At 39.2% G+C, this 15,811-nt stretch overlaps 2 protein-coding genes across 2 annotated transcripts; one reads left to right on the forward strand and one right to left on the reverse strand.

Annotated features, from left to right (window-relative positions):
- Positions 1–95: 95 nt before the first annotated feature.
- Positions 96–9,144, forward strand: uprt (uracil phosphoribosyltransferase (FUR1) homolog (S. cerevisiae)). The gene is made up of 7 exons (XM_005921244.3): positions 96–486; positions 4,484–4,526; positions 4,609–4,678; positions 4,872–4,934; positions 5,852–6,013; positions 6,700–6,798; positions 8,757–9,144. The coding sequence occupies exons 1-7, from the start codon at positions 260–262 to the stop codon at positions 8,861–8,863; spliced, it is 771 nt and encodes a 256-aa protein (XP_005921306.1). The 5' UTR covers positions 96–259; the 3' UTR covers positions 8,864–9,144.
- Positions 9,145–9,388: 244 nt separating this feature from the next.
- Positions 9,389–15,315, reverse strand: zdhhc15b (zinc finger DHHC-type palmitoyltransferase 15b). The gene is made up of 11 exons (XM_005921245.3): positions 15,090–15,315; positions 14,659–14,685; positions 14,450–14,544; positions 14,244–14,364; positions 13,838–13,907; positions 13,525–13,557; positions 13,316–13,436; positions 13,027–13,159; positions 12,753–12,879; positions 12,069–12,187; positions 9,389–11,058 (listed from the first exon to the last, which is right to left on the reverse strand). Exons 1-11 carry the CDS (start codon positions 15,205–15,207, stop codon positions 11,015–11,017), a joined length of 1,008 nt encoding a protein of 335 aa, XP_005921307.1. The 5' UTR covers positions 15,208–15,315; the 3' UTR covers positions 9,389–11,014.
- Between the last annotated feature and the right edge of the window lie 496 nt (positions 15,316–15,811).

Below are 15,811 nucleotides of genomic sequence, written 5' to 3' on the forward strand. Positions count from 1 at the left end.
GTCAAAGCTAGCAGGCAAGCAGGTTTTCTAATCGCCTCGTTTTGGCAAGGAATTGTTTTTAACACGACCTGTTTCGGTGTCTGTACATCTGCGAGTGAAGTCCTAACGGGGGTGTCTGTGCAGTAGCTACTCGAAGTTTAAGAGTTGAAGCTAACGGCAGAGCACGTTGTGTTCCTTGTGACACACCGTTAGTACGTGTGTGGCGCGGCGGAAAGAAGCTAGCTGACTTTAGCATAGATACCTCTTGCTTTTACTCAGGATGCCATGCCACAATCAGCAGCTGAACAATGTGAGCAGTGGCCAGGAGCACCCAATGAAGCAAGTTCGGTTTGCAAACAGTAACAGCAGCGTGCCTGCAGTAGTATCCAACTCCGAACCAAGTGATGCCACAACACAGCCTGACAGCCAGGACAACCTGGGACCCCAGCTTAAGCTGCTTCCTCTGAATGACCAGATCCGTGAATTACAGACAATAATCAGAGACAAGTGAGTCCCCCGCTCTTGTTTACTGACACACAGGCCATATGCATAGTGGTTGTGGTACAAAAGCAAGTAACGAGCCTTATATAAAATATAGACTTGTGTTTATGGTCTCTGTAGAAAACTATAATTAGTAAATGGAAAAACGTAGCTGTTCTTCATTTCACTGAACTGGAACTATAATAGAAAACCAGGAAGGTATGTAATTTAAAGGATGCCACTAATCCTAAAAAAGGCAGTTTACCAAAAATCTAATGGAATGTAAATTTCCAGGGGAAGTCAAAGAGTTTGCAGTGATATTAGATAGGTCAGGCAAACGTATAGCACATCTCAGATCTTGATGTAATATTAGAAAAACAAAGCGTGAGGTTTAAATAACTCACTCTTTAAACATATGTCAAATGACCAAATGGTAAATGACCTGTATTATACAGCGCTTTACTAGTCCCTAAGGACCCCAAAGCGCTTTACATATCCAGTCATCCACCCATTCACACACAGGTGATGGCAAGCTACATTGTAGCCACAGCCACCCTGGGGCGCACAGAGAAATGCTTTCAGCCTGACCATCTCCAATTTCCTTTCAAATGTTAGAGGGGGGGGCGCTTCTTATTAAAGAAACTGCAACATTTTACCTCTATATTGTTATAAGTTTACTCATAAAATAGATATTTTTTCATATAAATATTTTTTATTTTTTAAATGTATATATATATATAGATAGATAGATAGATAGATATATCTTTTGTGACTAAGTTGGGGGCATTTTCAAACAGCTATATCTACAGAGCTACTTAAATTATGTAAATCATATTTTTTAGGCCAAATATCTCCGACCTTCACTTTATGTAGCAAATTTGAGTTCATGATCACCCTGGGAATTTTTCAGGCTGGGATTTTTTTTCCAGATTTAGTCAGTTGATATGAAATGACCCATATAGCTTCAATGATGACTCAACATGGTGAAAGAAACTACAGTATGTGCAATATTGTCCATGCCTGTGACTAGGGCTGGGCCATATTATACCGTTCACGGTAATACCGGTATAATGTTAGGCAACGATAGGAAAATGAAATATCGCGATAGAATATGAGTAAAACGCGCATGCGCAGTGCCTTTGTTTTCATACGCACATGGCCGATTGTTGAGTGAAACAAATGAACCAGAATTGGTTTGTAAAAATGGTGCAACTTCAGTGATGTGGAACTGGTTTGGTGTTTGTCCGTCAGATACACGACAAAGCACATTTTTTTGCAGAACATGCAAGCGGCCGTCGTTATTGTCGGACTAAGATGCTCTTAAATCTGGGAGTAATCTGGGTCCTAAACTCCATATCCTTCAGGTCAAACAACACTGCAGCATCACTGAGAGTTAAAAACTGTCTAAATTCTTTCATCTTTAATAAAACGATCAGCATTGCTGCTTTACCAGGTGTAACTATGAAGTTTAACTTCCAGGCATCCATGAAAACAAAATTATTACATTTAACGGAGTTAGAAGTTAGCAGGAAGCTAGCGGAAGTTAGCTCGCTAGTTTCGCTAGTTACCTAAGCATGATATAGCATGTTCTGACTGAGAGATTTCTGAAAAAAATCAAACGTACAGCTCTGCTATCACTTCCAACATAAATGAAGACAGGAAACTAAACAGCAGTGACGTTTGTAGGGTTACTGAAGTTGGGCTAGCTGGTATATAATGATGTGCTACGTGATCGCTAGCAACACAGCTATGTTAGCATAATATAAACAGTGAAGCTGGAGGACGAACACTAACACTTTTCCACTTAAAAAAGTTAACGTTAAGGTTTCTGATAGTTAGAGACAAATGCAATCGCATGGCAGGATGCTGTAAACGGACCAAACTTCAGTCAGGAGAACAACTGAGATAATCCATCCACAATACGAGGTTAGTCATTAATATACTGCAACAACATGGGAATAGAGCAGCTGCCAGAGAATTCAACATTAATGAATCAATGGTACAGAAGTGGAGGAAGCAAGAAGAATGAGTTTAATAAAGTTTGATTTATCTGACTGCTTTGTTTCGCTTAATGTGCCTTATAATCCCGTGCACCTTATGGTCCGAAAAATACGTACTGCACACTGCAGTTTAATGTTGCAAAGCACCTCTTTTTAACTTCAGTGGATATTATACATGGTTATGCTCAGGATATGTCAGCCCATTTCTACTGGAAATGCCTTTTGGTTAAACTTTCAGCAAGGAATTTGCATTTGCACTGTTACATTTTTATAAAGCTTTAATGTACATAAAAACCAGCTTCTTGTTTAAGTGAAAATAAATGGAAGGTTGTCTTTTTGCGCTAGTAATGTTGTGGAGTTGTATTTTGTCTCGCATCAATTATATCGTCAGTTATATCGTTATCGCAAATTTTCAAATATATATCGTGATAAATATTTTTGGCCATATCGCCCTGCTCTACCTGTGACTAAAACAAGTGATGCTTCTTCAAGGAAACGTCATAGTAACTATCATAACAGGTTCAGCTACAACATTTTTTAAGCCTTTCAACGAGAGAATAATTTATTGTATCAAAAGAACCAACATATCTTACAGTTGTTAAGATGTCTTGTGTAGTTATAACCTTGTATTACTTTACCTGATACAAACAGGAATAGTTGTCGTCTGTTCACACAAAAAGAGATGAAATTGAAGCAGTAATAAGATTATTTGAATCAGAGCAGTGCTGAGTATCAACCAGCTCAGAGACGCATGTAGCTTAAAAAATAGATCATTAGGAACTATAAATGCAACAAAAATGATATTATTGTAATGAAAACGAAAAGTTAAAATACTAATTATGAATAGCCCACTTTAAAGTAGTCACATGTAGTAAAAGATTTGCATTTTTACTGTTATTGGTATTTTGATGGGCAAACATCCAAATAATAGTTGGTGCCTTCTTCATTAACACATGATAAGAATTAAAAAATGACATGCATACAGTCATGTAAAAAGGAGTTTCCACAGGACTATGCAGTGCTGATAGTCTGATCATCATCAACTGTCAGGATCTTTGTAAAAGCAGACATTTTGGCAATTTGCTGGTCTGGAGCATTCAGGTGTGTGTTAACAACCATGCAATGCTCAGATAATCTGTAAAAACTCCCAAGAGCTGCATCTCAGACTCTACAGGCCTCAGTTAGCATGATAAAACTCATGACAGTACAATCAGAAAAAGACTGAACAAGTCTGGTTTGTTTGGAAGGGTTGCCAGGAGAATACATCTTCTCTTGAAAAATAACCTAGCAGAGGGGGTTGTTTCAAAGTTGATCTGAACAAACCACAAAATGTTGGGCCAGGGTTCACGTTTCCGAAAAACAAAACACAGCACATCAGCACAAATACCTCATACCAGCTGTAAAGCATGGTGGAGGAGGGGTGATGATTTAAGCTTATTTTGCAGCTATATACCTAAGCATATTGCAGTCACTTAGTCGACCATATGCCAAAGTATTTTACAGTGAAATGTCAGGCCATGGGCTAAAGCTTGATGTCACACAACAGGACAATGATCGCCAACAGAATGACTGAAAAAGAGAAGAATAAAGATGTTGCAGCAGTCCAGTCAAAGTCCAGACCTCAGCCTTAATTAAATTCTGTGGCAGGACCTTAAAAATATTGTGCATATATGAATGCCTGCAAACCTCAATGAACAAATAGCACTGTAAGTGCGCCACAAGTGAGCCACAATTCCTCCACAATGATGTGAGAGACTTAAAACGCCATACAGAAAACAATTACTGCTAAATAATAAACTATTGAATCATGGGGTATCCTTTAAGTTTTCAAAGAAGTACATATTGTCATGGGGAAACTTACTTTTTCACACGACTGTATAACAAATGGCTTAAATAAATAGGCATTGCAAATATCAGATGTTCTTTACAGGTTAAGAATTGCTTGAAAATGACCCTTTTCATAGTAAAAGTTTGCCAACCCCTGATCTAAAATGATCTAATCAAACTCATATTTACATTTTCAGGACAACCAGCAGAGGAGATTTTGTGTTTTGTGCGGACCGACTGGTAAGATCATGACTTTAATACAGTATGCTGTAAGAGTGTGAAGATTTTATAAATAAAGTCTGTTTGTGTTGTAAAAAACCAGATCAGGCTTGTAGTTGAAGAGGGCTTGAACCAGCTCCCCTACTCTGAGTGCACAGTGACCACACCGACAGGTGAGGAGGATCTCTCTGTAATAACAAAGTCGTTATTCAGGTGTAAAGACTAGGTTAGACAAAAACAGAGTTCTGAATTCTGACCAGTGGGCTCCAGTGTTTGAGTGTTTTAACTCCCAGCATTATATGACTGTGTGGGCTTTTTCTGAACAGCTACATTTTGTGACTGTTTCTGCTTCATTTTTTCCCTCAGGGTACAAGTATGAGGGTGTCAAGTTTGAAAGAGGCAACTGTGGAGTCAGCATTATGAGGAGTGGTAAGTTAAACCTTCTCTAGCACACCTATCAAAACAAATTTGTGTCTTTCCTAGGTACACATAAGTCTTCCATGAAACCGTGTACTCATACTGTGCATCTGTTTTGCTCTTGCTCGGGTTATCGTTTGCGCTGGATCATAGACTAACTACTCTCTTGTTTGAATACTACGTTGTGTAAACGTTATGTTAGGCATTTGAGACAGCTATTTGTCTTTAGTTTTGTAGAGAGCACAGTCTCTGAAGGCTTCGCTGTCAGCAGACCACACAACCAGAAGTGACACTTGTTATCTATCCTTTTGGTTTAATGAGACTGTTACCATAGCTGTCTGCAAAGCCTGTTTTGCCTGTTTGACAGTCATGCTAGAATAAAACACAGGAAGTATAAAACTCAAATACTGTACCTTAAAGGTAACACATCAGCTAAGTCAAAACACCGGTTCTATTGTTTTCCATACCACAGTCATGTCTTGACATCCTCGTGGGTTGACTTTGAGCATGTCATGGTAGAGCGCTGTAATGTAATGAAGACTGAATGCTTTACAGTGTGACCAGTGTGTGAACTTTTCTATGTGGTTGTGGAGGAAAGCGGGCAATTCTGCATTTATATATAGCATTGTTTGTTTGCTTGTTTTTTAAATGGCACCAGCCATGTCTTTATATTTCTTTAATATTTTTAGGTGACTTTGGGTTTAGGAAAATCCGGAATGTATTTTTATGATTAGCGCTGCTGATAATTATTCTTGTAATTTCAAACAAACCGATATGGCGTGAGCGTGTCTTACTGGAGAAATGAGACGCAACACACATGTAGGTGCAGGTCTGCTGGAAATCGCCGCTGATGAAGACAAAACTAACCCTAAGCAACAAATATATTTCAACCTTTCAACCACAGTTGCATTTCACGTGCTTTCTCACAGGCGAGGCCATGGAGCAGGGTCTCCGTGATTGCTGCCGCTCTATCCGCATTGGCAAGATCCTCATACAGAGTGACGAAGAGACACAGAAAGCCAAGGTCTACTATGCCAAGTTCCCCCCAGATGTGTATAGAAGAAAAGTGCTGCTCATGTACCCCATTCTCAGTAAGTAACAAGATGGCTGAGCTCGTTTTTTCTTGCTGGTGACTCCAGTTTGTCACCTTCAGTAGCACGTAAATGTCAAGAGATGTTCAATTCTGTGCAAGTGTAAAAAGAAAAAAAGTTTTTTGTATTTATTCATTTTGGAAAATCTCCCTTGAGTTGACCTTCACCACCAAGTCTGCATTTCCACATCATGCCGGCCCATTCACACTGCTCTGATAATTATAGTTCTCATGGGGCTAATTATACATTGCCTGGGAGATAGCCACCAGGCTGCTGAATAACATAATGAGTGCCAACAAAAATAGTATCTTAATAGCCCCGGTTTCCCTGTGTCACAAAGCAGCATTTTTCTGTTCTCAGCTTTAAAAAAAAAGTGACCAAGCTAGGCTCAAGGTATATTTTATAATGTCAGAATGATGGAACATATGGTTTCATTGATGCATGCTAACTGGATGTGAAATTAAAGCCTGTCAATTGTCCAGACTCATGGGCACATCAATCAGCACACATTCACTTTCCTTTCCTTTTAAGATGCTCATAATGCATGAGTTGGATATATTTGAATTGGGAAAATTGCAATTATGTAGTTTGTGTTGGGAATCTGTTACGACTTGTCACATATTCTTGAGATGAGTCAGCAAATAAGCAGGAATGTGAAGCAAACCTTATTTGTTCTGTGTCTGCAGGTACAGGGAACACCGTGATTGAGGCTGTGAGGGTGCTGAAAGAGCACAGGGTCCAACCCAAACATATTATCCTACTCAGCCTCTTCTCCACACCTCATGGTAAGCCAGACAGCTCAACACAAGTGCAGTCGCCACCAGCTCGGTTTTGTTTACCTCCCAGATCACACACTTTGTCCTCTATTGCTCCTCCATTCATGTTTCTGCTGCATCAGTGTCTATATAAAAAATACTGTTGCCAACAACAATGAGGTTCTGTGGCGCTGCTGATCTGAAGTCTTGCTCAGCAGTCATCAGTAAACTATGGTAACTTCTGCACGTTTATAGTTTTCTCTACTTTAGCTTGGGCCAGATTGTTTTGATGTTTAATGGATTTATTCCACTTAAATATATGAAACGTTGATATATTAAGCACATGTTGCCATTAAAATATAAAAAGCTATTTAATCCTCTGAAGGGGATGAAGCCTTTTTAAAGACATTTCCTTTTACCATGTAATCAAACCCTGGTCTACACTATATACAGAAGTGGCCGCTTTATTAGTTACAGGTGCTCAACTCACAGGCACGAGTATGTAATCAGCTAATCACGTCACCAACCCAATGCATGTAGACATGTCAAGTTGGGCAAGAAAGGTGATGTAAGTGAACATTCCATGGTTGTTGGTGTCAAGGAGGTTGGTCTAAGTGTTTTAGAAATTGCTGATCTATTGGGATTTTCCCACACGATCATCTCTAGAGTTTCAGAGAATGTTCTAAAAAGGTAATAAATCCAGTCAGCAGGCGTTCTATGGGTTAAAATGCCTTGTTGATGTCAAAAGTTAGACTGCTTTAAGCTGAGAGGAAGGAACCACCAACTCAAAAAAAAAGACATTTTAGAACCAAGGTATGCAGAAGAGCATCTTTGAATGTGCAACACATCAAAACTTGTAGCAGATAGGCTACAGCTGCAGAAGACCACACTGGGTGCCACTGCTGTCTGCTAAGGACAGAAAACAGAGGCTAGAGTTCACAGAAGTTCACAAAAAATGGATAATAGAAGTCTGAGAAAAACGTCACCTGGTCTAATGTCTCTATTTTTGCAGCGACATTTGGATGGTAGTGTCAGCATTTTCCATCCATTTATAAGCGCAGTGTGCACATGTTCTGGTGGCTGCTTCCAGCAGGATAACACAGCAGGAGCTCAAAGCTCAAGTCATCTCAAGCTGGTTAGAGACAGTGATAGTGAGTTAGCTGTACTCCAATCTCTGATGAATTTTTCCAGCACCTTATGCAAAAGCGGCTCCAACTTAATACTAGCAAAATGTACCTAATAATAAAGTAGATGATTCAAGTGATTCCTGGACACCAATGTTGGTAATCTTATTGTCATGTGGAATGAGACCATTGTGTTACCATTACATTATTTTAAATAATCTATAATTAGTATTTTTTATACTAACAGTGTATCTGACAGTGCTAAAGGAGTTGTAATGAACTGACAGGATCCCCTGCAGCTCTGCTTAGTCAGTACTTTATAGTGAGTTTCAGTTCATTGTTTAGTGTTTGTTCATTCTCAATCCATTTGCAGCTACAGCAGACAACTGCCTTTAATAAAAAAGCACTTAAAAGCCACAGTAGGTAGCAAGTGGAGTAGCTGATGAACATAGTGGACTTAAAGGTAGATTATTCCCCTCGGGGGTTGGTAGAAACAAAAACAGTGCCAAATGCCAGATAAATAATAATTTTGTTTTGGAACAGGTGAACATGTAAATATGCATCTACTTTTTAATGTTTGCTGTATAAACCTAAAAAGTGAGGATATGTCAGTGTTGTTGCTTCTTAAGCTTTAGGCCCCTTTATCAGCTTACCTGAGCTGTGCTTAACCTCATCACAGTACAGCTGAAGATGGTGGGAAATAAGATGGTTGCTTTTTTCCATCCTGGTCATGAACTGGCATTTCATAGCAGTCTTACCTCAGAAAAGCTTCAGGTTTTGGCTGCTAGTTGCTTTTGTTAATTCAGCACATCAGTGGCTTAGATTTCAGACAGAAAGTGAACCAACTGTACATTTTTCTTCTAGGAGCAAAATCTATAATCCAGGAGTTCCCAGATATCACAATTCTGACCACAGAAGTCCACCCGGTGGCTCCAACACATTTCGGACAGAGGTACTTTGGCACCGACTAAATGGAGGACAACCCGAGGAACATGATCTGCAAATAGTTTTGGTTTTTAATATATTTTGCAATGTATTTGTCATGTTCTCCTCATTGTGCGAAGTACTGCTTCTCATTTACAAAGTTCAAAAACTGATATCAAATTAATCAAATGTATATATTATTCTATGCTGTGTATAGTCATACTATAAAAAGACTACACAGAACCATGTAAAGAGTTCAACTTGGATCATTTTATTCTGCATGTTACAACATCTGCTGGATCAATAAAGAATATTTGTTTACAAAGAACAGCAAATGAAACTATTGGTAGTTTTGACGTGATGGAAAAAGGGAAGCACCACAATCACATACTCCAAAGACGGGTTAAAGAGGGGACCACATGTGCTCTAGCAACATTGAACTCCTGCCTTCTCAAGTTGTAAATGTTCTGTTTGATTAAAGTATGTTACTTCAATAGTTCACTTACCGGTAATAGAACAAAATATACAGACACTGCCTGCAGCAGGTATGGTTCAAACTCGATACACGAGAGAAAAAAAAAAAGGCAGACTTTTATAACAATAAATAGACAAAAGACTAAATGATACACTCAACAGCCATATCCTTCTCAATGCTTTTATACAAGCTTTCACATATCCCTGATAAATAACCTACAGTTTCAGTAGAATGAACAGAAGCCTTTCTCAGATATGAGCAGCATTTAGTTTAGGTCACTCAACTTGGGCAAAAACTGATCTGACAAAAAGTTTAAGCTTCAACATACAACTGTACACACATCTGGTGAAAACCCAACTTCTTATGCGTGACTGAATAAATGGGTTTACTTTGTTAAAGAAGTGGTTTTCTGCCAGGTGCGCTGTTTAAATACACAAAAGCAGTCTGAATAAGATTAGCTTTCATTGGTATTAAAATACATAAACACAGGTAAAAAAAATAATAATAATCAGAACATTATATTGCAGAAGATCACTGCCCTCTACCAACCTGTTGATGAGGATCAGTTAATATGTACAGTGTATTTATCTAAAAAGATCAAAAACAGACATAGAAGACCCTATGCCCTCTCATATGCATGTTTATGTGTCTATAACAAAAGCAACTTTTAATCCCCTGCATCCAAAGTGTTATCTTCCCAGGGATAGCTAATGATAAAAAGACTGATTAGATTTTTAAAAAAAAAAAGTCTCAGTAAATCTCATATGCTCAAACCCCAGACAAATCTAACCAATCACTGCATCCTTCCTTAATCAATGTAGCAAACAGCTTTTAAGCCATGATATACAGTATATTCAGAATATGACTCCACTGATAGATAGACATATCAAGTTTGCCATAATACTCAGATGTAACATGTAATCAGGTCTAACTATGACCAAATTTATGCTTGTCTTGTTGTTACAGTCACCATTGTGATTAGACACTGAGCTAATGACATTCGAACTGCAACAGGGAGGATAAAATACTCCATAATGGGGGAAGAAGTGCCCAAGATGTTGGTGCAAAGTACTCAAAAGGATGATGAGGAGCAGGAGGATACATTCCGAGGAGATACTGACTCCAAAAGCAGGAATACTTGTTAGTAAGGCTCAGGTTAAGTTAGCTTTTTAATAATATGTTTAAGTCAAATCTTATGTTTAAATGCTGTAAACCTCAAACTTGTAGACAACTCAGTCACTATGAGACTTCTGGAGCCTGACGAGTGCGAGTTCCCTTCCCGTCCCCCACCAAAGAAACCATAAGGTGCAACACTGTAAGCTTAACTCTCAAACAGAAACCTGTAAAATTGCACACTGCCAGACAGAAGCTGTAAAGGTTTAGTGCTCTGTCAAGAATAACAAATACAGGTAAAATATTTTCTCTGTAATTAAAAAAAAAGAAATCAGTTGCTTTTCTGTAAAACAGGAAACACTTGACTTGCCCCGAAAATAAAATTTTATGATGACATGAGAGGCGATGCTTCCACTGGTCATCCAATGAGTTCCTTTTTTCATCAGTATGTGAAGCATCGGGGTAGAGTTGGCAACGACAGTCCAAACGCAGGTCTTAATCCTCTTGTTTGGGCCCCTTCGGTGTGTCTGAACGTCCTTGTGATTTGGAATGCATTTACCTCTCAATACACAGTGTGTGCGATACAAGTCCAGGTCTCCACCAGTGTAAATTATTCCTCCATCTCTATGGTAACAGAGGGGTCCACATCCTCTGCTGGAATGATTTAAAAAAAAAAAAAATCAGCATGTAAATTAATTTTTTCTGTGGTTTTGTTGTAAACGATGCATCTGGTAGTGAACAGTGTGGTTCATGTGACCAGCAGGTGGTAGCAAAATATAAACACAGCAGCAGTTTATAGTGAAGCCTTCAGGTCATTTCAACTGAACAAATATTGAACTAATCTGCCGTTGCATGGTGTCGTTACTGTGTCCCATCGCCTCCGCCGTTAGCCCAAGGTTACAAACCTTGCCCATCTTATTGCTCCTACTGTGTGACCTCCAACAACGTTTGTTTTTGGATGTTTCAGTGCAGGGATTCCATATTTGGAAAGTCAAGTTACGGAAAAGTCGGGGTCTCTGAATGGATATTTTCTCTGTCACTACACTCGAGCAATAAATATGACTTTCATAGGAATAAAAAACATAAATAAGAGACAGGCACAAATAACTTATAAAGCACAAGTATTCACTGGACACTATTACTTGTTTTTGTAAGACCTGAAGGTGATAGAGTAGGTAAAATATTTGTTTAGAAAATACAGTAAAAGTCACCGGATGCCTGCAAGCATTTGCCTGTGACTCGCATGACTCACCCTTTATTTTTGTTTTTAAATTTCACAGTGCAAAGCAACTACAAAGGTCAAAATGACACAAAAGATAACTGTAATTAGATACTAACAGATTCTGGAAAAAACTCAAGCATTAAGTCTCTTAAGAGGTTTTTAATGGATTTTTAAAAAAAAGCAAAAGTATTAGAGCCAATTATTTGTGGAAGGAAGCTACTTGTGTCTTTAGCACCAGCAATCTCATCTAGAGTAAATAGAACCCAAGAACCATATATTTCATGGATCAGGTGCTACTGTGAAGATATGTTGACCAGCAGGTCATGACAGCTGTCCTGGATGATATAAGTTGAATAGGATATACAGTATATTGGGCATTAATGAGAAAAAGGCGTTTTCAGCTCTGTGTATTTTAAATATGACAGAATTTAAATAAACTCACCCAAGCTTCCCTCCTCAGACCCATCATCAGACTCTTCCCACATGTCCTCGTTAGCTAATAAGGGGTTCTGGGATTCAGAGCTCCGGTTCTTCAAAGCAAAGTAGTGGCCATTCCCTTGGCTGACATATAAGAGGTACAGAAACAGATGGAAGCTTGTTAAAGATCCAGTTAACTATTAAATAAGTTCCAACCATTGATCAAATTCTTCACTATGCATGTTATTCATTAGCTCCACTGCAGCTTGATGTAAAAACTACTCTGTATTCTGAAGTCAATGTCATATTGTTCCCCATCAATTATTCATATCCCTTATACTTCAAATATTCAGTGTACTACTTAAATCATTATACTGATCTCTAACTCTTCCTCCACCATGGCAGTAAGCTGAGGTACAGACACTTGCTCAGCCTCTTTGTCCACAACATTATGCAAGAACTAACAGGCCAAATTCCATGAACCTGGTGGAGAAGTGGTGGTGAACAGAGGAAGTATCCATTAGCTTTTGGTGAGGATCCAGATCATGTTCTGTGAGTACTGGCTTTGGCACACGTTGCACTCTGAATTAATTCTGTGTATTTCAACACTCTGTTGCAAACTATAGGGCCAAGACTTCAGTGTAAAGATGCCAAAATGCCATCACCTCATTATAGAAATCAACGAGTTGCCTCCTGACAACAAACTCACCTCGTAAAGACGGGGATGAACCACAATCTCCGATTCTCTCCAAATACCTGCTCCAGATTTCTGCGCGTGCCGACGTTAAAGCCGTTTTTGTCTGGTCCGTTGGCAAAAACCGGAGCTGAGAAGGCCTCTAAAAAACAGATATGAAACTAGTTAGGTTTCCCCTGTCAACCTTTCAATTCTGCATACCATATTTAATGTGTGGTTAATGTATTAAATAAATGAGATCAATTTCTTAAGGAGGAGGGTTTAATCAGTAAATGCGTCAAATTCTCACCTAATGTGGATCTGTTCTTGGCCACAAGCCAACAGTGGTAGCCAAAGAGGAACATGAGACTGACAAAGAACATGAGAGCCACAAACATGAGGAAGAGGACGTGGAACTTTGCAGGCCCGTTTGGCAAGACCCCCTGGGAAAGAGAGAAATGAGAGTGCTAGAAACCTGAGAATAAACTATGACAGAATGCTTGAATCTTGCGGAAATACAATACTGCTGACTATAAGGACTTCAAAATGACATTATGACAACTTGTGAATATGAGTCATAAAGCAAGAATGACACTCACTTCCCAGAATTTGAGGAAATACTGAAAGACTGTTGCCGCAATGAATATACAGTACACCATAGAGTAGGCAAGGAAAAGGAGAAAAAACTTGTAGTTGGAAAAACCAACACAGTTGTTCACCCTTAAAAGGAAAAAGACATTCTGGTTTTAGAACAAAACATTTATTTCACCATTTAAACACTGACGAAGAGGAAGAGATTACAACTTACCAGGGACAGTGATGGTCCATCTTTAAGACACACCTTAAAAGCAAGACAAGGTTTCTATATCATTTTAATGGCATTTGTTTCATGTTAGGCAAGCTTTTCTTACAGCTTTCTTTAACATGTACACTGGCAGCTATCGGCTCGTTCCCTTTGCTAAACCTCTGCACTGATTGATCTTTGGAATAATGTCTTCAAGACATGACATGGCAAACAAAAGCAACATCCTCTAATTATCACAACAGTCCCTGGCCAACAAATATCTAATTGCCTCTCTCCATCTCCAGATGAAGAGATTGGGGAGGAAAGGGTGTCTTACATTTCACAGACGGAGCAGTGGTGACAGCGGTCAGGCTTCAGCACCTGGCAGCGGTCGCAGAACCTGATAGCTGGAGACAAGAGGATGGCGAGTTGAATGGACGACATTTGAGCTGAGCTTGCCCTTCAAATACTTCCTGCAGCCCAGAACTTAAGTCTTACCAATCAGCATTAATGAAAGAGATATACTGGCTGATTACTCTGGATGAAGATGCTCCGGAGCGCACACAAAGCTAATTGCCCTCACCCATTTCCTTTCACCAAACACAGATTATGTGTGAGATGATGGATTGCGGCTAATATACCTGTCTTGTTAGTGCACAACTCTATATCAAATAAGGTGGACAAAGAAAATTAGAAGAAAAAAAAAAACAGTTCACATGATTTCACATGCTTTCACTGCTTACCTCCAGATTGGGCTCGAGTGAAAATAGGCAGCTTCTTTGCAATCTCAACCAGGATTTGCTTCTGAGCATCTGGTCTGTCCTCCATTTCGTACCTTTGCTTGTCTGAGTATGACAGCTGAAACTAAAGCAGACAGACAGATATTTGCATACAACATATTCAGCATAGGCCACAGTTAATTGGTGATATTCAGGTTAGCTCTCCAGACCTTTTTGCATGGAGACGCAGGAGGGGTGAATATTGACTTCCAGTAGGTCCAGGAGAACATCACAAAGCAAACATGAAATAAAAGCAAATAGGCCACTGCAAGCACAAGAAATAATCACCATAATACATAATATATCAGAAACAAGCCCGGTGTTATTCTAGTTCATGGTTCAACAGTGCACATTACACTGAGACGAGAGGGTAGCTTACCTTTTTCCAGTGTATTGGTGATTGTAACTGTTAAAACAAGAACATGATTTCAGAAATACACCCAAGTTGGCTGACTGACAACAGTCTAGCTAACTGTTTCGGCTAACACTAGTTTGTTTATTGTTTACTGAAACAGCATTTACCGGCTAACACGACTAGCCAGACTGTCAGGTTGTACTTAGCTAAGAGGAATAACAGCACAACAGTTTTGGTATAAAACCAGGAATTACCACTGAGCTTGTAGGGGGAAATGGGAAATTAGTTTAGGTTTAAGGAGAATCTGATTGTATTTTAAGTAAATGAACGCACACACCCGAAGCCACTTCCTGCTCTTTCTATAACGTTATGTCAACACCGCTGTGCGGTAGTCTGCGGTGTCTGTATCTAAACGACCAAAGTCGGGGGAAACCAACACAGTTTGCCATACTTACAAAGACATAGTTCAAAGACATAGGCGTAATACGACCACAAGACAACGGCGGTGATAATAAGAACAGGTATCCACGAGAAAACCCTCTGACAGCATCTCAAACCTCTGGAGAGAGCCATATTCCATCTGCGCTCCGCTCTCTTCCGCGTTCGACTACTATTCCTGGGATTTATCCATCAGTTGCATCGGGGAGCGATTCACTGCACTGAAGTTACCGTTTGGCTAGTGTTCCTTCTTTCTTTTTCTTTTTTTAAAGGTAAATGTTACTTTTACTGTTGTAGAGTTGCTCAAATATGCTTGATGGGCACATTAACATGTTTTTTGTTTTGTTTTTTAGGAAGGAACAGCTGTTGTACATGGTGAATTCCAGTCAACTCAGGGTTAGGTTTGGTTTATTGGCACTGTGCAATGTTTTACAATAATTAAAGAACATAAAGCCTATTATAAGAAGCCGCATTAAAAAGCAAAAATACAAAAGAGCACACATTTTAATGGATACCCTCGGAAAAAAAACCCAGCCCAGCTGAAAACAGTAAAAATTAATGATGAAACAATTGTGTCTTGTTGTCTCGGTTCCAGGGCCCTTTTGTTGTTAATGTTATCAGTAACATCTGGACTTTTACTTCTGTCACAGGTCAGAGTGTCTGGAAAGGTCTAAATTTTCTGCAAGCAAGCAAAGAACTAAGCTCAAAATAGCACACTTCAGAAAACCTGGGAAAAATA

This window comes from Haplochromis burtoni, unplaced genomic scaffold (assembly GCF_018398535.1).
Source record: "Haplochromis burtoni strain Fernald_Lab_line unplaced genomic scaffold, NCSU_Asbu1 Contig_10, whole genome shotgun sequence".
NCBI lineage: Eukaryota > Metazoa > Chordata > Actinopteri > Cichliformes > Cichlidae > Haplochromis > Haplochromis burtoni.